Consider the following 23,898-nt stretch of genomic DNA (forward strand, 5'->3'; position numbering starts at 1 on the left):
CCTGACAGGAAGGAGGGTCATCGCCCGTCACACCCAGGAAATGCGCTCAGACACACTCAGCACATCCTAAATTCCACGTCTCTCTCTGGATCTGCTCCTGACAAACAGAACATCCTGTTCCCTCCTTAGAAGATACGGTGATGGGTCTAGATGTTTGCTCAGAGCAGCTTACGAAAGCACACGTGGCCTGTGGAGAGGTCCTCACGCCCTCTTACATCATGGCGAGGTAGCTCCTGAAGAAGTCCTGGAGCTGGGAGAACTCCTGCAGACGGGCTTTGTTCTCCGTCGCGCTCTTTCCCAGCTCGGCCCACGCCCGCAGCGTGGCCTGGATCCTTGCCTCCAGCATGTGCACTCTTTCTGGGCACAGCTCCTGCAGCTGAGAGGCCTGGTTCTTCACCTCCTTCACCTCCTCACTAATGACCCCGTGGGCAGTCTGTGGAGAATCACAGCAAAAACCCATCATCGTCCATCAGGGGGAGCATCGTTCACACAGCTTGTACCAATTGTTCCTCTGCCTATGACCTCACCTCCATAGCTGCATGCATATATAATGCAGCCACAAGTCCATATGGTCTACATATGTGACGCAATCTTGACCACTTTTTTCTCCTTTTGACGAGGCGGTAATTAATCGTGTTTAGGCTCTCTGGGAGCAAATCTGCTGAACATTTCTCAGCTACGTTTTGACAAACGGAGTGGCGGATGCCTTTCTGCTGACGCCACATTTTTTTCATCCCGGGTGATGAGGTCATCTCTGCTCCTCGTTCGTATCAAGTCCAGGCAGCTGTTTGTGTGTGTGTGTGTGCACGTGTGCAAGCATCGTAGCGCTTTACCGTCCCCGGCCTCACTTCTCCGAGGTCTGAAGTCTGCAACCGCTGGACCCCCCCCCAAACCAGATATACACCCACTCTGAATGAGTGAGTCATGCGTGTAAATATCCTGCGGATGATAAACGTTTGCATGCGGCGTGCGTGTTTGTGTGACTTCACCGTTCACCCTAAATTGAAGGCAGCGCCGAGGCCGGACCTTTCTTTGCCGTGAAAACATTTGGCACAACAAGAGACGGAGAAACGGAGGGAGGGACGGTTGGGGCAAAAGGGGCTTTTCCTTTTTCTCTCACCGAAAAAAAAAAAGTCTATAATCACAGGTGGGGGGTGGGGGGGCTGGAAGACTGGGTTCTATTAGCGGCGATGAATCATGACAAATGTTTACGGCACAATCACAACCATCAGCGGCACGGTCTTCTCACCTCCAGGTGGTCCTGCTTCTCCTGCAGAGCCTCCAGGCCGCAGTGGTCTGGCTCACACTGCATGGCCATGTCGGTCTCCTTCTCCAGGATGTCCAGGCGCAGCTCCTCGCTGCAGCGCAAACACTCCTCCACCCGAACCGCCAAGCTGGCGTGCTGGGGAGGAACAAAGCCATCAGGGGATGACGTTTCCACTTAACCGCACGGCGAGACTCTCAGAAGAAGACTTGTTCAGGTTCAAATGTGTCCATCTCATTATTTTAGACAGTGTGGGGGCCCCAAAGAAGCAAAAGAAGCTGTTTGTCAATGAGCTCCTTAAAATTGACAGAGACCATCCAAGACAACGGAAGCGGGTTCAACCAACAGGAATGGCTGATTCTCACTACCTTGCTCATCAGCTCTTGGAGAGCCTGATCGTGGCTCTGCGATCGACTTCTTTTCCTCACAGTGTCGTTCAGCATCTCCACAGCCTCCCGAAGTTCCTCCACGGGGTTCCCCATAGTCTCCAGCAGGGGCTCCACGCTGCCGCTGCTCTGGAGCTCGAACAGAGAAGGAGCCGAGGACATGTCACTGTGGAGAGGCTGCAAGAGGGAGAAGATGTTCAGTCTACGGTCACTGGTTAAAGCCTTAGTCACATGCACCTGTTCGGAGGGGGGGGTTGTTTCGGGCCGTGGAGGGTCGTAGAGTGGCCGCATCTTAAGGAGAGCTCAGGTGTGTCTTTCAGTTCCCTTGAGGTCTGTACGACCATCCCAAGGTATGTTACGTCACGAAAATGGACCGTACCATTGTCGTGTGTGTGGTAAGTGTATCATGAAGTATTCGTAAGGGTAATGGAAGTTACACGCACTCATGACGTGCAGGTGATGCTGTCGTGCGGTGTTCTTCCACCACACTCACATTAGCGGTGCAACAGGAAGGGCGAGCAGCATCAGAGCTATCCATCCGTACAGGTTAGATCCAGAATCCAGGAAAACAAAGACGTTCATGGATCTGTTTGTCTGCAGGTGGATGCATCAGAATGGAGCAGAGCAGGAAGCTTACAGCGTATTTTCTACGTCACAAATACCATCTTTTTCAAATGGGATTTTTTTTTATCTGCTCCAGATTTTTAACAATTTGAATAAATAAATAAATACTCAGAAATGAAACTTAATTTTCGTGCATCATCAGAGAAATGTCACATGTTAAAAACGCTAAAAAGGGATTTTCTTTAAACGTTTGAAGCTTTGGCTGATTTGTAAAGTCTCCCCTTCTGCGAGGACGTTCGTACCTGTGCGAGGCTGAATCCGCCGCCGCCGCCGGCGGGCTCCTGGCTCTCCTCCAGCTCCACGCGCTCCAGGAACTCGGTCAGCATGCGTGTGTCCTGCAGCTCTGAGCTCTGCTGGGTCAGTGCAGCCAGAACACGGTGGTACCTGTGAAGCAGCAGGAAGATTATTTTCATTACACACCCCTGCAACCCCCCACAGAACCACATCCCAGAGGCGGAGATGCCTGCAGAGCGCTGTTTATGTTATCATAAACACGTCCTGCACTTCAGGGCACACAGACTCCTAACGTGAAGACAATTTATGGAGGCAAAAAGGTTTTTTTCTCCAGAGAAAATAAGCCTTTTGCTTTTTGTGTTGAGTAATGACATCATAGCGAGTGTCCTACAGCTGTGAGCACATCTACCTGCACCACCTAAGCCTGAACAGGAGGTCACCCATGTCCAACACCCCCGCCCTGGAAACGGAGAACTCCCCATCTCCTTTTTCTGTTGGCGTTTCCAGACGTTTGCAGCTCTGGCAGCTGGAGGTTTTTCATCAACAACCTGTCTCTCAATGGTCATCTGGAGAGACAGGCGTCACCCCGCGAGCTCGGGATGGGTGACCGTGACATAAACTGACAAGCTGCGGGTGAAGTGCATGTCAGAGCTGCAGGGTAGTCCTGTCTAAGTGCTGCCTGGAGCATAAATGAGTCAATCTGAGCTCTGCAACAAACACAGGGAGCTCTTTTTTTTGGACCAAACCTTAAATATTGAAACATTGGTGGTTTGTGATATTTGCTTTAAATATAAAAGTGGAAATTCAATGAATAAACTCCTCCAGTGGATGACAAACATGGCAAACTCTCTTGGAAACACTGACGCCAGCCACTGCCTCTGATTGGTCGGTTCCATCAAATGAATGTTCCGTGATGACAAACGCGGAGAGACCAACCTTCCCTCCTCCACATCTGTCAAACGTACTTTTTCTCCACCTCGTCCATGCGCTCTGGCATCCGGCGTGCGTGTGGGTGACTGTGGGCGTGAAGGCGGTCCACCTCCTGCCTCAGTTCGCTCAGCTCCAGGCTGCGCGCCGCCACCTCCTTCTCCAGCAGGCGGCTCTCCCTTTCAGCCAGGCTCATGGTTTCTGGGTCACCGGCTAATGCAGACTCCTTCATGGAAAGCTCCACAGACTCCAGCCAGGCATCCAGGCTGCCAAGAGCTTGGAGCACTTTCACAACCTGTGCAGAGCAGACATTAGTGCACAACACCTATGATGCAAAGTTCAACCCTTTCCCACCTAATAGACTGGATTTGCATTTTAGAAAAAAGAAGTCCCACGCTTTCCAACAACATCAGGACTGGATTTGCAGCCTCTTTCCAACTCATAATCAACTTATATGGATGCAGCCGCTGTGTTTCTTGGACTACGTGTTGAGAGTTTACCTCAGAGTGTCTTGCCAATCGAGACATAAAGGATCAAAGAGATCGAGCCCCTAAACTCGGATTGGAAGCACATCGAACCACCGATCCCTAAAGACCACAACATCCTACCAGAAGATCGTGAGTTATGAGTCCTACCCTGAAGCCCAGCTCCTTGGAGGCCCGCAGGAACACGGCATTCCTCTGGTGCCTCCTCTTCAGCTCCTCCCACAGGACCTCCAGCTGTGTGAGGAACTCCTCGATCCTCGCACTGCCCGGGTGCTGTGCACGAACCAGTCCGTGACCCTCCTGTTGGGGGGGGGGGGGGGGGGGGGGGTCGAACTGATGAGTCCAGACGACTCCAAAGTGAGTTTGCCAAATGTTGACCTAACATCCAACCGGCGGGTAGAATTACCGTCCCGGCTTGTTATGTGGTTGATGTGAAAACCAGACCTGCCAAGACTCACTTTTGGGAGGGCGTTTCCACCCGGGTCGTTTATCTGAAGCTACATTTTAGGGGAGCTGTTAATGTGACAATGTGCTTCGGCTTACCCTCTTCACCACCTCCATCCTGGCTCGGTTGTTGAGGATCTCTTCCTCAAGAGCGTAATGGCACTTCCTGGCGGCCTCCGGACCCTCAGAGCTGGCCGTTGAGCACACCTGCGTTGCCATGGAAACGTTGTCTCGGAGCCAGGATAAAGTCTACGATGTTGTGTAGAACAAAGAAGGAAAGAAAAAAAAACTGGTTAAACGTGTCAGCGGCACTGAAAGTTTGGTTTCCAAAGCTTAAAGAGACACAAGAAGTGGATCCTGATGACAGAACTGAACCAAACGGTCCAACTATCATCCAAACAGGAAACTTGATAGTTGATCTGAGATGACGTTTTTTGGAAGGATGTGGATCTGAACTACTAGTCATTCATGGAAACTAGAAAAATAAAGCCCACAGGCGCAAACTGCCCCCTCCCCCTGCTGATCCACACAACCCTCACTCTCTTATTTAGCCCCCGTCACTCTGGTCAGAGCTGTATTTGATAAATAAATGAAATTTAAATTTCAAAATGGTGGCTTTTCTGTTGCTTTAACTCCATAGCAACCATTTTATTTCAGGGTTGCTAGGGGGAGATGGACAGGCCTAAGTGATTTTTAGAAGAATTGGCTAAATTAAATATTTGGATTTCCTTGGCAACGGAGGTTTACCTCTACCTGCTTATACTGTTTTGTTCGGCTGGAGCCAATGATTCATGTAACACGTTTTTTATAAAATTCTGGTAAAAAGTGTGCGAGCAATAGGAGAACGCCACATCTGTGAGCTTAGACATTAACACCGTTCAAAATCTACCACTTCTAATTCCAACATTTCTTTCCAAAGATGCTCGAGGAGTTAGGAGATGATAGATCGGAATCTCTAGGAGAACAGGTGAAGCAACAACTTCACAAAAGTGGACAAAAACGAAATTCTATAATTTAAAATAAAAAAAAACTCACATGTTGGTTGGTTTCCAGACAAAAGCGCCCCCTGTGTTACCCTTCATGCTTATGTGAAGCACAAAGAAACTAGTTTATCCTTTTATTTTTATTTTATTTTTTTTATTAAAGCACACCTGGAATTAACTTCTGATTTCCGTCTTTTCAGGGAAGATTTTCTTAAAACAAAAATGCGTTTTTGTGATTCCTTCAAGGTTCAGACCCCTAATGATACTTGAGACAGGAACTTCCTGAAGCTCCCCTACAGGACAGTTTACACTACAAGTTAAAAGGTTTGGACGTTCTACCAGACTTTTAAGAAAAAGATGCAGTTCCGTGTCTCAACAAGACAACAAAAAAACACAAACTAAAAATAAAAATGAAAGCAAAAAAGGCATGAAAATAATCTGTAGACCTAATGCCTTTTTTGTATTATTTCACGTGTTTTACTTCCACACTTAACAGGTATCATCTGAAACGATACTTATTAACATCCGAACGGCACAACTTTCCACAATAAAAGTAAAACTTGTAAAAATTCTGATCTTGAATACACAAAATGAAAACTGAAAAAACTGAGAAAGCAAAGTCTGAACATCCATTTATCACTGACTGATGTCCAGAAGAGGTTTCCTCTGGATGCCAACTGTGACCATGTGAGAATCTGCTGCAGAACTGAACTCCGGCTGCTCCTTTTGGATCAATCACCTCTTTAATTTCCCCCATTTCTTGCCCTCTTCTCCTGCAGGGATCTGACATTTACCGGCTGCCTGGATAATTGCGACCTGACGACATGACAGCCTGCAGGCGGTGCAGCTTTATGGTGTCAGGATTAAATGCTGCCACCGCAAGGAATCATGGGATTGGACAAAAAAGGATGGAATGAACCACAGTTTTAGCCGATAAAATCCTAAAAGGTACGGTGGCCCTGAAGTACAAATCACATCAACAAATCACCGGGCAATAAAACATTTCAAATAAAACAGACAAATAATAAAGCAACAACATTTCATTTTAGAAATCAAAATCAAATTCCAGAAACCATAAAATAAAATACTACGGAAGAAACAAAAGTTCCAGAAATCAAAATGAAATGTTCAAAAGTGAAACCGAAGGATATCACTGATTGGATGATGACTCTTGATTGAAGTTTTATAATCATTACGGCTTATATCTAGTATTTGCTTTATTCCATATTACTTTGGGTAGTTTCTACCTTTTTTTATTTCTAAAAATTGTGTTTTTTATTATTTGTTTTGCTTTTATCAATCCTCGTTGTGATCTTTAAAATGTTCAACCATCGAGGGATTTATTGATGCGATTTGGACTTCAGGCCCACCGTATAACAGACACCTTTGCTTTCCTTCCATTTTGAAACTTCCAAGTCCTTCTTACACAGTTTGGATTTCTTCCCAGGAAGAAATGGACCGTGTGTTTGTAAAGATAAGTCATGCTGGCTGTAGAAGTTGTTCTCAAACTGGTAGTGAAATACATGGATGCATGCACACAAATGTAAATGTGATCAAACGTGGTTTCCCTAACAACCAAGGAGAGTAAACGCTGTGCAGCGTTCGCCCTGAGGCTGATGGACGGACGTTGATGATGTCATGTCAGGTCCGTGGCGTCGCCACAGAGGCGTCTCACCTTGTCAGCAGACACCGTGAACCTCTGAAGCTGTGTGTGGCTCCTGGAAGCTGCAGGGAGCTTGGGCTCTGCTCCGGGCTTCCTGCTGCAAAGAAAAGACGGACATGTGACTTCAGTTAGGATTCCCATCTGATTGTGTAAGTGGCAGACAGAACGAGAGGCAGAACCGTCACCTTTCCCCCTTCGGCTGCTGCTTCGTGGCCGCATGGTTTGTGCAGACAGAGCCTCCCTCCACTGGGGAGGAGGCGTGGATCAGCGAGCGCCGCTCCTGATATTGACCACCCGCAGGTCTTTCAACGTTCCCACAGGGTTCCTGAAGGAAAGGTTAACACGTCAGCGGCATTACGTCTCTGTAACGCCTGAGAATTACCTTCGTGACTTCTGTCTTAAGCTCACTGAGGAGACGCCCTGTATTAAAATCTGTGTTCAGTAGATCCGTGTTTGAAACCAAAGAAGCCTTTTTTAGTCCAGTACAATGTGGCAGCAAAAGCCTGAATAAATACAAATGTCTGGATAAATGAGAGCATGTGTTTATGTACTGAAACGTGGGGAAGGAGTCACTGCAGATGACAGAAGACCCTCTGCTAGCTTTTTTCAGACTTTAGACATGGATTTCTGTGAGTTTGGCTGTAAACCTTCTCTAGTGTCTGCAGGACAATATTCAAGCGTCTGCAGACATCAGGCCACTTTTTACAAGCGCCTGGGGGCGGCAAAGTTTGGAGGGGATCTCTGAAGGCCTTTCCAGTGAGAGTGATGCCTGAAACACGAAACTCATACCGAGAGCTCAGGCTTTTTTCTGTGGTAGTCAATGCCATAAAATAGACTGTTTGGTGCAAAGGTCTGCAGCCTTTAATCCTAATCCTCATTAAAAAAAATCTTTGTTTTTCTACATCATGACAGTAAAAAGCTGCTGTTTCACCAAACAAACGTGTCCTGAGATCTGAAGCATAACAAAGGAAACAAACAGCCTTTTAAAGAGTAATATGTTTGCACATACTACTAATCTCGTCAGTTTTTAAACTTGAAACGCATATTTTTGGCATATTTAAAGTCCTTTTTTTATGGCCGTCTTCAGAAAAAGTTCAAAGGTCGATACGGGAACATGATTTCTAAATTTGCGCCCAAATGTCGTAGCTAGATGGACTTTTTGCCAAAAGGTCTGCTTTACTGGGATTTTCCTCCACTGATCCAGGTTCAGGTTGCCGTAGCAACAATCTTTTTTTACTTTTTTCAGGACACCTTCAGCAGCTCTTTCAGGTGAGGCTACCCCTGGCCCACAGAGATTTGAACCCTTTACTTTGTCCCCAGCTGGACATGCTCAGTTTCAGCTGCTCCTCTAGGACCCAGTTGGCCCAGCAGATCAGGTCATGTCATTGTCCTGAACGAGGGGAGTCACAGTTCGTTTCATAGAGTAAATGAAGGTAATTAAGCTTTAAAGGGATCCCAACATAAACATCCTGACCTCCTAACATAAAGTTCTGCTCCCAGCAGACCTCCTAAAGCCTGAAATTGTCCATCGTTACTCCAGCAAACACGGCTCCAAGGGTTGTTCTGACACTGAAAGCTCATAGAAATATTTTATCCAAAAGTTATGAAGCTAACAAACCCCCAGAATAAAGTTTATACCTCTGGTCATGATCCATTTAAAGATTTACCAGAGATCCAACATCAGCAAATGACTTTATCTGGTTCCTTCTTATCTGCTCTCCGCTGACTCTTTCCTCCACGTGGGTCTTTCTGCAGAGAACACTGCAGTGATGTCAGCCAACAACTATCACTTAGCACCGAGCCCATCTGGTCTCCAGCCGCAGCATCTGGCTACCATTAGTCAGAGAAACAGACGATAGCCGTGTTTACCTTCAGAAACAAGAGGCTGCACTACTGCTAATTCAGGGACACGCACGTACGGCTAACTGTGCGACCCCTGTTCCCGTACACACACACACACACACACACACACACACACACACACACACACACACACACACACACACAGCAAGAAAAGAAGGGCACAGCAGAAAGAGGATCTCTAAGGTCATCATGCTAGGAACAGATGACAGTTTTCTTTTCTTCAGTCCATCTTGGTTCTGGTTTGTTAGTTTCTTTTCTCAGTATCAACCCTTCCATATGAAAAAATGTTTGGCATGAACTACCGCCGACCCAAGCAGCCCGCAGGGACCAACGGGGCTAAGTCCGGGATAAACCAAAGCAGGACAATAACTTTAACTAGAAGCTGCAGGAGAGGGACGGTAAAGGATCGATGCTCTTTTGCAAACGAACCCTCAGCCTTTGGATTTGTGCTGCTATGGAACTTCCCATGTGTTAGAAAAAGAACCAGTTAGCCATAAAAAAAACCCAGAGTGCCATGCCTGGTGTGTGTGTGTGTGTGTGAGGGGGGGGGGGTTGCACATGCTCTCCTGATGATTATGTAACTTCTTTTACTTTAGACAGAAATAGATGTGATTCCATTAGAGAATCACATCTATTTCTGGCTTCACAGGTTTTTTTGGAGCGTTTTGCTTTTTACATTTTTTTACAGAGCTTTGTATTTTCTGTCCTGTTAACCTTGACCATCAAGCTCCTCCGTCAATTATACGAAAACTACATAAGCCTTCAATTCTGATCAGATCATTGATTTTCTTTTTTCTATGAAGGTTTGAACTTAAAGATTTTCAACGGGAAAAAAAAGCGTATAAAGTGTTTAGTTATATAACATCTTTGATTGTAAATGAAAGCGGCGTTGTATGTTCAGCGGATGCTGCCCTCGCTGCCCGCCTTTGACCCGCCCTCACTGACCGGGCAGCTGCTGCACGGCCCTTGTCCTCCCCTTCTGCCCCTTCCACCCTGATCAGAGCTCTATGTGACAAAATCATGAAAAAAAACTTTGGCTGGCCTTTCTGTTGGTTTTATCTCCATAGCAACCGTTTCATGTCTTGGTCGCCTGGGGGCGACGAACAGGTCGGTGTCGTGTTTGAGAAAAACATTGGAAAAGGTAAACTTTTGGATCATTTTGGTGATGGAGGGTTCTGGTCAACCACACCCACATTCCTTATGTGGTCATTTCATTTGTCGTGTCGTGGGAAACGCCACTTTTGCAAGCTCGCCATGCTAATGCCGTTCAAAATCTACGAACAACGTATTTCCCAGCTAGCTTCCCAATGATGCTCGAGGAGTTAGGAGGCGAAAGGTTGAAATCCCTCAGAGGAGTTTAGCTGAGACCAAAGGTGATACATTTTTTAAAGTTCAAGATGACGTCCAAAGGTCAATGAAAGGTCACATGTGGTTGTAGACTTAACCTGGTGAAATGCTGTGAAATTTTATGAAGATCGCTCCAACAAAAGTTTTCTTTTCCCATATTGTGCAAAACATGAAAATAAGCAAATTTCATACTTTGGCACAAAATGGCCACCAAGCCGTGGGCCCTCTGGCCATCCCATAATAAATTCAAAAGTTTACTTTAGACATCCCCGACATGTGTGTTTTGATTTCATTTTTAGAACATTTATTCTAATCCTCATGAGAGATTTGGGTCCCATTCATTTTCTGACGGTTTCTCCCGCTGTCATGTCATTGTTGTTTGTTTTTGTGAGGGGGGAGGCGGGTCGTTCTGTGCCCATAAATTTGTTTTTACCAAGGTCTATGTACCTGCAAATTTGGGGGAGCTTTTAAGTCTGAGGCGGGGGTGAAATCTTTCGCAGTAAGAAACAGAAAACTTGTAACGTTGTCCCTCAGTCCAGGACGGCGACAGGACATAAAAACAAAGATGGCTGCTTTGTGGATTCCCCCTTTGGATTAGAAGGTTTCTCCCGCGATAAAGGAGAGACCGCTGTTCAACTAAAATGGGATTTGGTGGAAGGATGACTGGAATGCTGCTCGTTGTGCCCTGATTTACAGCAGCCCACAGAGCTTGTGTTGGGACTCGTACCCGCGTCCTTCATTACCGTTGCAGAGCGACGTCCTGCTTTTCTTACCACAAATATAAACACTTCAAACTACCGGAAGGATGGAAAACCAGCAGCACGTTGATTGGCAGGAAAGCTTTTCCAAACCACAGATTCGGTTGGTCTGGCAGAGGCTGAGCTCATCTTTCGCTCGCTGTGATGATGAAGTTCTCCTCTGCTCCTCAGAAACCACAGTCAAACACCGAGGCTTCTCACCACACAGCCTTTCAGACGATTCTGCTCCTCCTTCACCTCCTTTCCCATGACGGCATGCGTCTCCGCTCCCACGCTGCGACGAGGCTCTTGGTCAGGGGTCAGGAGGTCAGCATCTTCCCTGGTGAAAGTGGAGCCGGAGAGGGAGAGCGGAGTCCTGGCCCCCCTGCAGGGGGAGCAGGGTAGAAGGTCAGTGCGGCGCTGACAGCAGGCTCTCACAGGAGGTTCTACACGATTCAAACAGCTACCGAGAGCAGCAGATAAGACTGGAGAGATGATGTAATGCTGGGCCTGAAGACATGCTGCCCTCATGGGGGGGGGGTTCAGCCCAACGAAGGCTCGGGAAGGAGACGCTGGACGTCCAAAAACTTTGGACTCGACCTACTACAGAGTCATTTTTAGACTCGCGGCTTCTTCCTGTCATCCATTTCTACACGTTCCATTCAACTTTAAAGGCCCCCGCTGGAGAAAATGGTGTATTCAACAGTTTGGCCAGGGGTGCCACTTACAGCCATTTATACGAGATTTTTAAACAATCATTATTGGCACATACATTTGTTATTTCCCCACAAACCACTGCTAGAGGGCGCTGTAGGTGTATCAGTATTTGGTACTGACAGCAGAAAAAGAATAACTAACATGGTTCAGATCGTTCTCCTCCTGAACTTCATGACATTTTTCTCAATTGCATTGAGACAATATTATTCTCTATGCAAATGCGAGTAAAGATCACAATAAAAAATGTCACCGTACAAGAAAACTCGGACTGATCTCATGAACATGGAGACAGGATTGCAAATGTTTTTGTAGAGCTCTTCAAAATAAATTGGCCTTATGTGGCGATGTCATCCGTGTCTTCCGTGTATTGTAAATAAAATATAGACAATGTTTTCATGTAGCGATGAGGCTGAAACCTAGACGGTAGCTCCTCCCTCATGCGACGGGAGTGTCTAATTTCTAAAAGCCCATTTTTTGACCGGCATTACATTTGACGCTAGAATCGGGTTCAGAGAGAACGCAGCATTATTTGGCGGGTTTGCTGAGAAGCCTTGAACTTTTTGCCCACAAGTGTGACTTACGTTTGTGTTTTTTCTCATTCTTTATTTTGCATTTTTTTGACTCCTGCGACCTATTTCTGCTCTGCAGAAACTATGTCCTAGAGAGCAGCACAGGTTTTTGGATTTTGGCTAAAAACGGCATCATCATAATGATAAGACCACTGCTTTGAAAACAGATCAGAAGCTGATCGGGGCGGGGCTTTAAGGACCACGCCCACATTTGGCGGCCCATTGGAGGCAGATGTTCCTTTTATTCTATTCTAGATTCTGTCTGCTTATAGAGAATAGTCTGAACATACAGCTACACAAGGCGTATGAAGACTGTTTTTACCCATTCTGGGCTGCAGTCCTCGCTCAGAAAGGTTGCGTTCTGCAGTTCGGTTCCAATTGTAAGCCACTGATTTAATGCCGAGTCCTCATTAAGTCCACATTGGTTTCCGTGGCTAAAACAGCCTCACGGTTAAAAAGTCTGGAGAGTTACTGTATGCTGTTAAACCAACAATAAATCGTTTTACAAATTTCATAAACGTGGAAAGAAATCCTTGTAAACCTGGTGGTTCTCCGATTCGGCAGACTGTCCCAGATGATGTCAGGGTTTAATGGGGAGAAGAGAGCAAATGGTGTTGCCAGCTTGGATCTTTGCCAGAACATTATTCACCTACGGCGACTTTGAAAAGGGGGCGGGCTGAGCTCTGTGAGGTCATCACTCTGAGACTGACAATAGCTTTATATAACGTTATCGTGCTGAGCTAATCACGACCTGGAAATCTTCTCCTTGGGTTGGCCAGGCTGCACTTTCGTCCCCGTGACGCACCTGAAAACTCTCTGAAGAAGCGCCCAGGACTCCTTGACCTCACCCTGCCTGCGAGTGATGCCGGCAGCCATGGAGGGGTGGAGGTTGGACAGCTGGGAGACGCTCACGTCCAGGATCTGCCACACACAGGCCTGCAGGTCAGACGGACAAACAAGCACCTGTGCAACAGGTGAAAGGATCTTCTCCTACCATTATTTGACTGGCGATGTCCCGTATTTCTCTGTCGTCCAAACTGTCCAGCTCCTTGGAAGCAGACATGCTCTTCCTCTAAGAGAAACCACACAAATGAATCTGCAAGAAGAACTCAGGACCCGTCAGCAAGCCTTCGTGCAGATTACCATGCTGTTCATCGCTAGCAGGACTTTGTCCGCCTGCTGGTAGAAGGACGACACTTCAAGGGCCAGATGAAGCTTTTCTTGGTAGGTTTTCAGATGGGACTGGACCTTCAACCACCTGTCCACAGAGGTTTTTGTCAAATGTTCAAGCTTTAGCTGCTGCATGGAGAGCGGCATTTTGAAAGTGTACATTTTGTTGATGAGCTTCCTCCTGCTGGAGATCATCCTGCTGTCCGCTCTCCCCAGTTTCTCCAGCTTCAGGGCCAAGTGGTTGATCTCCTCGTGGAGGTTTCTGTGTTGCTGTTCGTCCTGCGGGAAACCGCAAGAGCGGGGTGGAAACTATCAGAATTGTGGGCATTCTGTGCTGCTTTTGCCGCTTTTCCACTCTCACCTGTTTCAGATCTAAAATTCTCCTGGTCAGCTGCATTTTGTCAACACTTTCCCCCAGGATGTCCCCCAACCACTGCTCCTCTTCCTGCTGGAGCACACAGAGAAGGTCCATGTTCATGGCCCTCCCTCCAGTATTCTAATTTTAGAGCCGCATGGATGAAACCACATTAGCTCTGCGATGGAGGAGGATGCCAAACAGAGATGGAGCTGAGCTCACTGAAGCGCAGAGAAGAGGCTGATTTGAACTTAATGAAAGATCCGTCTCTTCCAGGAAGGCCTGCTTCATAGCTTTCATAAGCAGCATCCTCTGCTCCATTCCCACAGGTTCATTATCAATCACAGGAGCCCCCGTGCCAGACACAGACGTGAGCAGAGATAAACACAGCCCTAATGTGCACGGGATGATTGCTTTCTGATAATAACAGGCAGATGTCTTCCAGTGTACACTGTCTTCAGGATACTGAGCGAACTTCCTGTGTTAGCAACTCCTATTTCTGCGCCAATTATCCTGACAACTGTTGATTTGAGCGTCTGCAGCCGTCGATTCTCCTACGGGCCAAACGTTTAAGGGGGAATTCTTTCGGTTGGAGAGCTTCATTAGCTTTCTCACTTTGACTGCAGCTGCTCGGATAAATGAGAAACAGAGAGGAAAATATCTGCAAAGGTTGGAGAAATTATGAAAAAACAAACCCGGGGATGAATTATTACATCCATATCAGGAATTATGAGCAGCTTTTTCAAACAAACACGCTTATTTTCCTGAATTCCACCTGCCTTTCCACGATGCCTTATGCTACGTTCACACCGGGCTTGGAAATGCGCGTTCAGGCCACCGATCTCAATGAAAAGGCTACATAAACCTGCGTAAATGCGTTCCAAAACGTATGTACAACAATGACGGACGGGTGGCGTCCCCTTTGATTCACGGAAGTGCCAACTTTTTGAAAATTGATTACAAAAGAGAAATGAATATTTGTAGTTTGTGTCCGGCCGGAATTCTGTGACACCAAGTCTTTCAAATATCGGCATCGAGCTGTGAAAGAAAAAGCTTGGAGTGAGATTCACCAGATTTGAACTGTTAACACCGAGCCTCTTCCAACTGCAGGTGGCGGACATGCGCTAGTATCAGGTAGCGACAGTCCAGTGTGGGTGCTAAAAGCCCGTTCAAGAATGCGTGTTTTGTGTGTCACATGCTCGCCGTGAACGCCGCCGCGTGAGTCCCAACCATAGACCGTATCAGAGGACAAGACTGAGCGAGCGTGACGTCACAAATAGAAAATGGTTTACTTCCGGTTCCAACGAAATGAAGTCGCCATTTTTCTGCAACACGGATGCCGACATGTTGGAGCCAGACGTCCAGGTCGGTCCGAGTTCAGGTTTCTATGGCAACCACTCTCTCCAATCAGGAAGAGGCATGTTAGAGGACACTGGAACCCTACAGGCACTTCCGTATCACATGCACACCCCGTGCATGCAGTATTTGTGATCCAGTGCTCACACCTTACTGGTGACTAGAGTGTGGCGTAAGGACTCGGTATAACAGCATCACCTGAAGGTCACAAGTGCGCGTAACTCCCATTATCACTACAAATACTTCACGATACGCACAACAATGGTACGTTCCATTTTCATGACCTCATTTGAACTGCAACACGCACCTGCCCTCCCCTTAAGCAGGCAGACTCCTCTGACAATCCAAAAAGTGCATGTGACTAAAATCAAACTGCTCTTCCTCCCTTTGAATGCACACACTTAACTTTAGCATAAAGAAAACAGGAAAGGATAGGAAGGTGTTGTTTCACCTTCTCTTTGATCCACGCCTCCAGTTTGTCCACCTTTTGGTTGAACTCCTGCAGGCTTTGCGCTGCGGCGAGGGCGCCCGTCCGGTTTGCAGCCATCTGTTTGAGGGTTTGCCACTGCTCCCTCAGCTGGCCGAGCTGCTTCTTCACGGCGTCAGATGTGGGGTTCGGCTTGCAGATCAGCCGCTCGCCCAGCTTTTGACACAGGGAACGCACAGGTCAGCTGTTGCACAGGTCGGGCACAGGCACGTTTAACACTTCCAAGGACATTAGTGACTTTGCTACGCCCTTGAAGGACAATCACAGCTGTGTTTGAGCTGCTGGAGGGCCATGAGAAATAAATTATGATCAACCGAGAATTTCCTAACACTTCTCTGAGCCTGACAGAGCCGTCCGTCTGGAGAGCTCCAGGTCGCTTTCTCTATCCTGAAGGAGCCTCTTTGGGCATCAAACAAAGGCAAAAAAATGACTGTAGTCGGATCATCATTGGTCAGCTTGAGAAAACAATCATTCCATCCCATAATGAGTGACTCTGGTGTGCTGGCTCTGGTAATTCTGTTGTATTTGTGTCGTCAGAGTCGAGTCTGGAGGATTTTCAGACCTGGTTGAGTTGAATCAGGTTGTTCTCAAAGTCTTTGAGGTCTCTCTGAAGCGTCTGCGGTGCCTCTTCCCGGTCCTGCAGGGGGCAGCACTGAACATCACACCCATCCTTTAAATCCTGCAGCTTGCCTTTAATCCACGCCTCTGCCTAGATCCCAAACAAACAGTTCAAAGTGTTGTTTACAGTCAGAAAACTGGGGAAAAGCTCAGTCAACAGGTGACTTGGCACACATTTATGGATGTTTTTCAGTAAAAAAATAGCCTTTCAAAGTTTGGTCAGGCATCATCTCCTCTGCATGGGAGCGTGATGGGGCTCCTGTCGCATCCCCAACAGCCTGTGTTCTCGTGTCGTATTCTGCAGAGCAGAGGTTTATCTTGGCCGGGACCCCCGCTCTGTTGCGTAAAGCTTTTTCTTGCAGAGGAGCTTTTTCTGGCAGCGCCTTGAGTGGAGCGAGAGGGCCAGAGCTGTTGGCCAAAACCAGAGAGTCTTTGAAAGCGCCTGTTTGTTTGCATGGATGTAAATGAGCCACCTAGATCGGAAAAACTGAGGACTAGTAAACCAACTCCAGTTCTTCTGCATCTCGGGCTGCATGAGTCACACAGCTGATAAAAATCAGCAAAACTGGACTCTATTTATTGTCTTCTTCTTCGTGGCGCTGCTCATGCAAACAGCTCCAAGTGTCAAGTACTGCTCAAAGACGCAATTGGGTCATTATGACGTCATCAAAGCTGTGTTTCAGTACTAATTCAGAATAAGAGAATCTACAGTAACACCGCTTTAGAGTGAGGAAAACATCAAGACCGCACATGACACATGGCTTTGTGCCAGATGGAAACGGGATGTCGTTTCTCATCACATGACGGGGTCATTAACTCCACAAAGCCCCTGACAGCAGAGGTATTTCTGGGTTGAACAGAAGGAAAAGAGCTTGACAAAACAGGCCTGCCCATATCTGCTCACACCGACTCCCATGGCATCAGAATGACCTCATGAAGGAAGTCTATGATTCCTTTGTTTCTTCCGCTGGCTCTCCACAACAATGGTCTGTTGATCCGAGCGAGCAGCGTGGCCCTTATGCCTGCGTTCAGCTCTCACTGCCACAGAGGGAGAGTCAAACGTTTTCAGAGGAGGAACACAAAAGACTCAAAACAAACGTGTGAGTAACACAACTCTCAGCAACATGGATTCCCTGTTGAGGATGTCAAAGCTCAAAAACCTCATTCCAGCAGGTTTAAACCAACCGTTTTAGAGAAAACAAGAGCTAAGTGCCCCAATCTACACACTTTGAATTGATTTCCATCCAAAGTTAAAGTGGTTCAGAAAAAACCTTCGGACTGACAGGTCCGGGGGGGGGGGGGGGGTCGCTGAGGAAATGAAACAGTGAAAGGCGAGATATTTCATAGAAACAGCTGCATCCACACACAGCCACGTTTCTCCATGTGGCGACCTGTTTCGCTGCTCAGCCTCCACCATTAGAGGCCTTTAAACGTCTCTCCCTGGAAATCTCACTTCCACTTTCACAGCAATATAATACTGCAGGAATATACAGTATGGTCATCAAATGTTCGCACTCCAGCAAATCTCCGTAAAACCAGCCATTCCCTGCTGGGTGCTACACTTAAAAATATATTGAAAAAATGCAACGCAGTTGCCCAAAAAGTTGCTAATCTTTCAACATGAATGAGTTTCCTTCGGCTGCCATGTCCAAAAGGAAGTTTTAGTTTGGAAACCAATCGTTTGGATGCGCTGCCACAAGAGGCAAATCATTAGAAATGACTAAAACGACCTGTTCATGCAGCAAGTCATTTGGACGACAAAACATCTCATATGAAAGATCAAATTCCAGAATGAAGGAGTTCTTTAAAAGGGAACAGAAGTAAAAAAGGAACTGAAATTGAATGACTTCCAGTTGGATGTTATACAGCCCAATAATGACTTTTTTGGTGCTATTTTAGGCAAATTATTTGAATTTTTAAGGCTTTAATTAATCTAATTGTCATTAATTTTGATTACAAAAGTATAATAATTGAATTTTAGAATAAAATATGAGCAAAGGGAAATTATTAAAACAAGTTGGTCCATCTTAATAAATCCTCATAAAGCACTTTTTTTGTTTTTAAAATACTAATAATGAGTGTCAGCCTAACATTTATTGAATTTTAAAATAACATCCTTAAAATTGAGCCAAAAACTACAATAAATCTTGGGTTTATCAAGTCGCAAATCAAGTTTTTCTATTGTCAAGAGTTTGGAGCTAAACAATTTGAACTCCTTTTTAATAGTCATTTTCTAATCTGACGCAAAAACAATTCTCCACTGTGCAGATTTTGAGAAAAGCTTGGAGAGGTGTGGAGCAGAGAAAACGACTTCAAACCTGCTAAAATATCTGAGAACAAAGTTGGAACTCTTTGCTGTGTGGTAACTTCAGAGGAACCTGTGCAAAACTGTCCTTCCTTCAGCAAACTTTCTGAACGTCTCCGTCAGCTCTGGTGGACGCAGCTATGAGATAACGCATGCGCTTGCGCTGCTTGGCTGCGCCTCTCATAGCCAGAGGCGTGAAGCGATGGAGCCAAACAATGACCTCATGTCTAAATAATTGCTTGTGGCAGCTTCCCCTCCCTCCCTCCCTCCCTCCCTCCCTCCCTCCCTCCCTCCACCAGCTTAACACAGCTCACACAGTTCTTGGGACAAAATAAGAAGCAGAGCTGGTTTTCTCTTCTGCTTGGAGGGTCATGTGACCGGCAGCTTCCTCTTCCTCAGCAGAACTTGATGTTTTTTTAATCTTCCTTTAATTTCACAGAGGCTGATGACATCTCAGCGGAACTTTCTGGATGGAGTTTAGTGACATTTTACCTGCAGCGCCTCCTTGGTGAAGAGTGAGTTTGGCTGAGCGAAGCGGCCGTCCTGAAGTGCAGCAGCAGCAGCTGCAGCAGCAGCGTCCAGGACCTCATCCTGGGAGGGCGGGCAGCGCTCCGTCACTTCAGGCTCATCGGTTTTCCGCTCAGGTGCTGGAATCTGGACCGGCAAACACGTGTTAAAACATCCCAGCAGTTTGATTTTTCATACAAGACAAAAACATTTTTGAAACGTGAAAGAAAAAAAAAATGAAATGCACACAAGTGGCACAATTCTGGACGGGCCTTCCTGCTGTTCCACCTTCAGGAAACATCTGGGCACAAGACGGAAGCAGATCCTGAGCAGTCTGATGTTTTTAGCTCCAAATGGAAACAAATCACCTCCAGATGATATATTTAAGGTGGGGGACACCTCTGTAAATGATCATTTTGTCTGTTTGCTTTAAAAATACAGACAAAACAAATGTAGAGCAATTATAACGATTGACCATCATTTCTTTTCTTCCTTATTCCCCAAGAGAAAAACCAAGGAAATGAGCTGTGACAGTGTTATTCTGACCATCCGCTCTCGCTTTTGTTCACTTCCTCCCTGACTTCATGTTTTCCAGTCAGCTCTGGAAAACATGAAGCTCCAAAAGCCTTCGGAGGTTCATCCACAACCCGCTTCAGCCCAGATCAGACCGAACCAAGCAGATTGACGCTGCAGACGACCAGCAGATTTCCCTCCATAATAATAGTCTGTGAGTCTCTGGAAGAAACGTTTCCAACTCAAAATGCGTTCGATGCTTTTCACTCTAGGAACTCATTAGAGAATAATAACTAGCATCCAGCTGTCACAGACTGCTCCCACTAAAAATGTTTTAAAATCTTAACTGCTGTCGACACGTTCCAGCTCTTATTACCTGGACTGAGTTTTCTCCGCTCAGCCTCTCTCTGGCTTCTCCCTGCACAGCCTGGATCTCTTTACTCAGTAAAACCTGAAAATAAATATAAATATCACACTCAGAAAAAATGGAATCACATGTAAAAGCAGCATCGTTTGGGGCAGGAATGTCAGGAAAAACCATTGGAACAGAGTCTGCACTGAAAAGTTTGTCTCCAAATATTGAAAAATAACCTTTTAATGAACAGTTATGTACAATAAAATATTAATTAACTTTATCATGAGAATAAAGTAATAATATTTTTACTTTTTCTTTCTTTTTTTCAATTTATTTGGAATAAAAAGACTTTTTTATTTTTCCTCATTGATTTTCCTCAAAGTGCTTTACATGAATCACTTTAAAACGTAAACTTTGATAATCTTGTCTCCCAACTACAAATGAAAATTTTTTTCTAATCCCTTTTCAAACATAACCCAGAGTGTTAAAAAAGGCCTTTTGTGTGTTTTGTACCTTGAATTCAGAGTTGGGTTTGCTCTCATAGCTCACTCCTAGGATCCTGGGCAGCTGTGGCTCTGATGAGCTGCTGCTGTTGTTGTTGTTGTTGTTGTTGTTGTTGTTGTTGTTGTTGTTGTTGTTGTTGTTTTCAGAGGAGGGGGCTGTGAGCCGAGGCCTTCCCGGCCCTCCGGTCGTCCTCCCCGGTCTGTCTGTTCTCTCAGAGATGGTGATCTTCTTGATGGATCTGCAGACGGCGGAGGCAGAGCCGGCGTTCTGGATCAGGTCGTCTCCCGCCACGTGCTCCCGCTCAGCGGGGGCTGCCGGCGTGATGACAGTGGGTGAGGAAAGACGGGGGTCGTGTGCGCAGACCTGCGACGGGCTGAGGTAGAGCGAGCTCAGGTTGTGCTGAAACCCACAGCTGTCCAGGTCTACGGTGGGCAGGAATCTCCTCTGCGTAAACTCCTGGCATTTGGGCACAGGGGGAGCCGACAGCTTGGTCCCAATGGTGAAGGGCTGCACCTTTCTCATGATGCTTTCAGACATGTCCAGTGTCCAACAAAAGAGTCTCTGCGAAGCGTCTGTCACATCCTCCCCTGAGTCTCTGCCCAGCAGGAACGTCGGCAGACAGGAAGGACGCAGCTCAGTTCTCCACCTTCTTGTGCATGTTGAGAATGCACAGCACGCAGCCCAGAACCGCTTCCTTTGACTCCTGGGATCGAACGCGCTCCCAGACGTGGCGTAACGCCGTGCCGAGGTGTGCAGCTCCGGTGGAGAGACTTCTGCGGAGGAACTGCAGGAGAGAGCCTGCCAGCCTGCTGCTGAGCAGCCTGATAAGAAGGGAGCGCAGCAGGAGGAGGACTGGCATGCTGCCGGGCTGAGCCGCGCAAAAGTTAGGGGAAAAAAAGGAAAAGAAGCAGAAAGGAGGGGAAAGAGGAGGAGGAGGAGGAGGAGGGTTGGTTAGGAGAAGGGATGAAGTCACCACCTCCTCTGGTTGGCCTTCTTTCTTTCTGCTGTCAGGAGGATCAGGAGCAGTCTGACAGGCCGCCTGTGAGACGCGGGGGGAACAGCAGAGGAGCTATCAGAGCACCCCCTCTCTGAGCTGCAGACCAGGTTTAGCCCCGAGCTTCTGGGGTTTGCCCCAACTCCAAAAGCACACAAAGACTTAAGGAGGTGAGAGGATGGGCCTCGGAGGTCGGGTCTGGACCCTCCTCGTCTGAGGGGGCAGCTGTCACGGCCCACAGCTGGGTAAACAGTCTCTGGAAGACTCCTTAAACCTGCTGGCGTGACAAGTGTGGCCGGATGGCGGGGGCAGTTGTCGGCTCCTGAAGGATACCCGAGTTCAGGGGGACAAATGTTGGGCTGAATGACTGGAATGGCAGGGGGGGCATTCTTTAGAGGGGCAGAGAGGTATTTGGAGGGAGGGAGCAGATGAGAATCTGCTGGTGAAAGTGTTTCCCTAAAAAGGAGCTCTTACCCCCCCCCCCCCCCCCCCCCCCCCGTGACCCCTGGCTTAACCCCCAGGTGGAGGGGTCCGTGAACAGGAGGAAATCTTTCAGAAAAGCAGGAAAACGTCCCTGTTTTAGAATCTGTGTTGTTTTAGAAACACTGAGCTCCACTGCCACAGTCGTGACGCGCAGATGAAGTCATCCTCAACGCTGTGCCGATGAATTCTGCGCAGACTGGGTGGTGTTCTGGAAAGGCAGGCTGGGTGGAGTTCCAGAGGTTTGGCTAACTTTGAAATGACATTTCCTCACAGCGGTGGGTGAGTGACGCCGCACCACCACAGCCGCCGCGGGCTCAAACCGGCACTGTTCATTTGGAAAGCTTCTTTAGGTCAAACCTGAACAGACGTGACCATATTTGGAACCACTTTGACAGTTTCTGAGGGCCGCTGGGACCACCCTTCAACAGAGAAAAAGGATGGATTAGAACCAGCACACTCAAAAAACCTTCACATGGAATGAACATAAAAACATTATGGAAAGGATTTCCACCTGATTAGGTAGCTTTACTTGAACAAAAATGAATCATATTGGTCTTACTTAATGTTATGTATTTAGGTTCAACCTAATAAATTTAAGGTGATTCAATTTAAATACTACAGCTGGACGCAACTTCACTTAAGATGGTTCCTCACTCTGAAAAGTAAAAAGTTGATCCAACTTAAATGACTCACTTCAATTGGTTACATGTAACTGAATTAAGTTTATTCAACTTAATTTTGACTGGACTGCTGGGGCCTTCTTCTTCCTCCTTGGCGCTGGGGCTTTGCCCTGGCTGGGTATTTTGGAGGCATGTTGGCTAGAAATGAGTAAAGTAACAAGATTAGAAACTGTGCTGAATATCTGGGTTGTGGATGACCGGTTGTGCAGAATGGTCTGCTTTTTTGAAGGCCTCACTTGATATGGACGGTCGCCGTCCGGAGACATTTACACATCGCCCAAGCCGCTGCTGCTGGCCGGTGAACTGGCTGTTACCGCCCTGTGCCCGCCCCATTTCGTCATGATACCATCATGATACCATCATGATACCGTCATGATACCATTTTGATTTTCAAAAAAAGAAATGGGCGGCGGCATGAAATCTGGAAGATTCTACCTCTTCATCGTGCGGTGGCTGTTTTATTTGCTCCGTATTCTTTATATATGTCCTCCACCGTTTTCATTGGTGTGGGTCTTTAAGGGTCACCAGCCGCATTTATTCCAGACATCGTTAGTGTCTTTGTTTTTTCTCCTAATATCTGATTAAAGTTGTTTTTGACATAAAATAACAGTCAAGAGAAATATGTTCCCACCTTGATCTGCATCCTTGAGCTGCCAAGTATGATTTCTAAGTCTATTATGTTGATTATTTCAGCACTCTATTTAAGGACAAGTCCATCAAATGAAGGTTTTTTTAAAAGCTGATTCCTGAAGGAAAGAAAAATAAGACAAACTTCCTAAAGATCTGGTGGGAGATGAGGAAACCTTTTCCATAAAAGGGTGCAGAAACAGGTTCAGGAAGGAGGAGGGAATCTGTGTAAAACTTCTCTGCTTCTGTTGGACTCAAGCTGTTTTTTCCATGTTCTCCAGTCATTCTCTGCTCATGGAGGCTGTTCTGTGATCAGCTGTTGAAATAAAAAAACACAATTTTTAATCAAATTGATTGAATCAAAGGTAGAGCATACTTAAATAGATTTTAATTCTATTTATTTTTAAAATATGCTCCATTTCAGTCTGTCTGTTGACAGGACAAATCTCTAAACCAGGGCTTCTCACAGTTTTTTAAGAACTTGATATTAGACTGGGGGGCAATTTTTAGTGGGAAAAAAATGGATAACCAGAAAAAGTTGTTTTTAATAACTTTAATGACCAAGTGTCATTTGTACACTTAACCAGGTTGGAGGTTACTGACCAGATCTTCTACTCGTCTAGTATTTGTGTCGTTTGACAGACTTATTTCTTCAAACTTTTTCTTTCGCTCTGGATAAACAATGTCTGCTACTTTCATCA

General features: G+C 46.5%; 1 protein-coding gene across 12 annotated transcripts in view; it reads right to left on the bottom strand.

The window, feature by feature from the left end:
* Nucleotides 1-21,772, bottom strand: part of mymx (myomixer) — a 30,517-nt gene extending 8,745 nt beyond the window's left edge. For 4 of the 12 annotated variants that reach the window (XM_023963088.2, XM_078931557.1, XM_023963080.2 and 1 more), the window contains exons 1-20: nucleotides 20,423-21,772; nucleotides 19,931-20,005; nucleotides 19,027-19,188; nucleotides 16,174-16,320; nucleotides 15,576-15,767; nucleotides 13,775-13,861; nucleotides 13,574-13,692; nucleotides 13,387-13,501; nucleotides 13,238-13,315; nucleotides 13,049-13,164; nucleotides 11,180-11,342; nucleotides 7,196-7,335; nucleotides 7,023-7,107; nucleotides 4,464-4,613; nucleotides 4,071-4,220; nucleotides 3,474-3,730; nucleotides 2,517-2,658; nucleotides 1,633-1,827; nucleotides 1,250-1,402; nucleotides 216-433 (exon numbers count right to left, since the gene is read on the bottom strand). In XM_023963088.2, coding sequence (XP_023818856.1) covers nucleotides 216-433; nucleotides 1,250-1,402; nucleotides 1,633-1,827; nucleotides 2,517-2,658; nucleotides 3,474-3,730; nucleotides 4,071-4,220; nucleotides 4,464-4,613; nucleotides 7,023-7,107; nucleotides 7,196-7,335; nucleotides 11,180-11,342; nucleotides 13,049-13,164; nucleotides 13,238-13,315; nucleotides 13,387-13,501; nucleotides 13,574-13,692; nucleotides 13,775-13,861; nucleotides 15,576-15,767; nucleotides 16,174-16,320; nucleotides 19,027-19,188; nucleotides 19,931-20,005; nucleotides 20,423-20,950 — 3,272 coding nt within the window. In that variant the 5' untranslated portion in view covers nucleotides 20,951-21,772. The remainder of the gene's footprint in view (nucleotides 1-215; nucleotides 434-1,249; nucleotides 1,403-1,632; nucleotides 1,828-2,516; nucleotides 2,659-3,473; nucleotides 3,731-4,070; nucleotides 4,221-4,463; nucleotides 4,614-7,022; nucleotides 7,108-7,195; nucleotides 7,336-11,179; nucleotides 11,343-13,048; nucleotides 13,165-13,237; nucleotides 13,316-13,386; nucleotides 13,502-13,573; nucleotides 13,693-13,774; nucleotides 13,862-15,575; nucleotides 15,768-16,173; nucleotides 16,321-19,026; nucleotides 19,189-19,930; nucleotides 20,006-20,422) is intronic. The other 8 variants (XM_078931558.1, XM_078931553.1, XM_078931560.1 and 5 more) reach the window with 6 other exon arrangements.
* Nucleotides 21,773-23,898: the final 2,126 nt, after the last annotated feature.

Source organism: Oryzias latipes, chromosome 15 (genome assembly GCF_053564925.1).
Source record: "Oryzias latipes strain Hd-rR chromosome 15, Olatipes_Hd-rR_3.1".
Lineage (NCBI taxonomy): Eukaryota > Metazoa > Chordata > Actinopteri > Beloniformes > Adrianichthyidae > Oryzias > Oryzias latipes.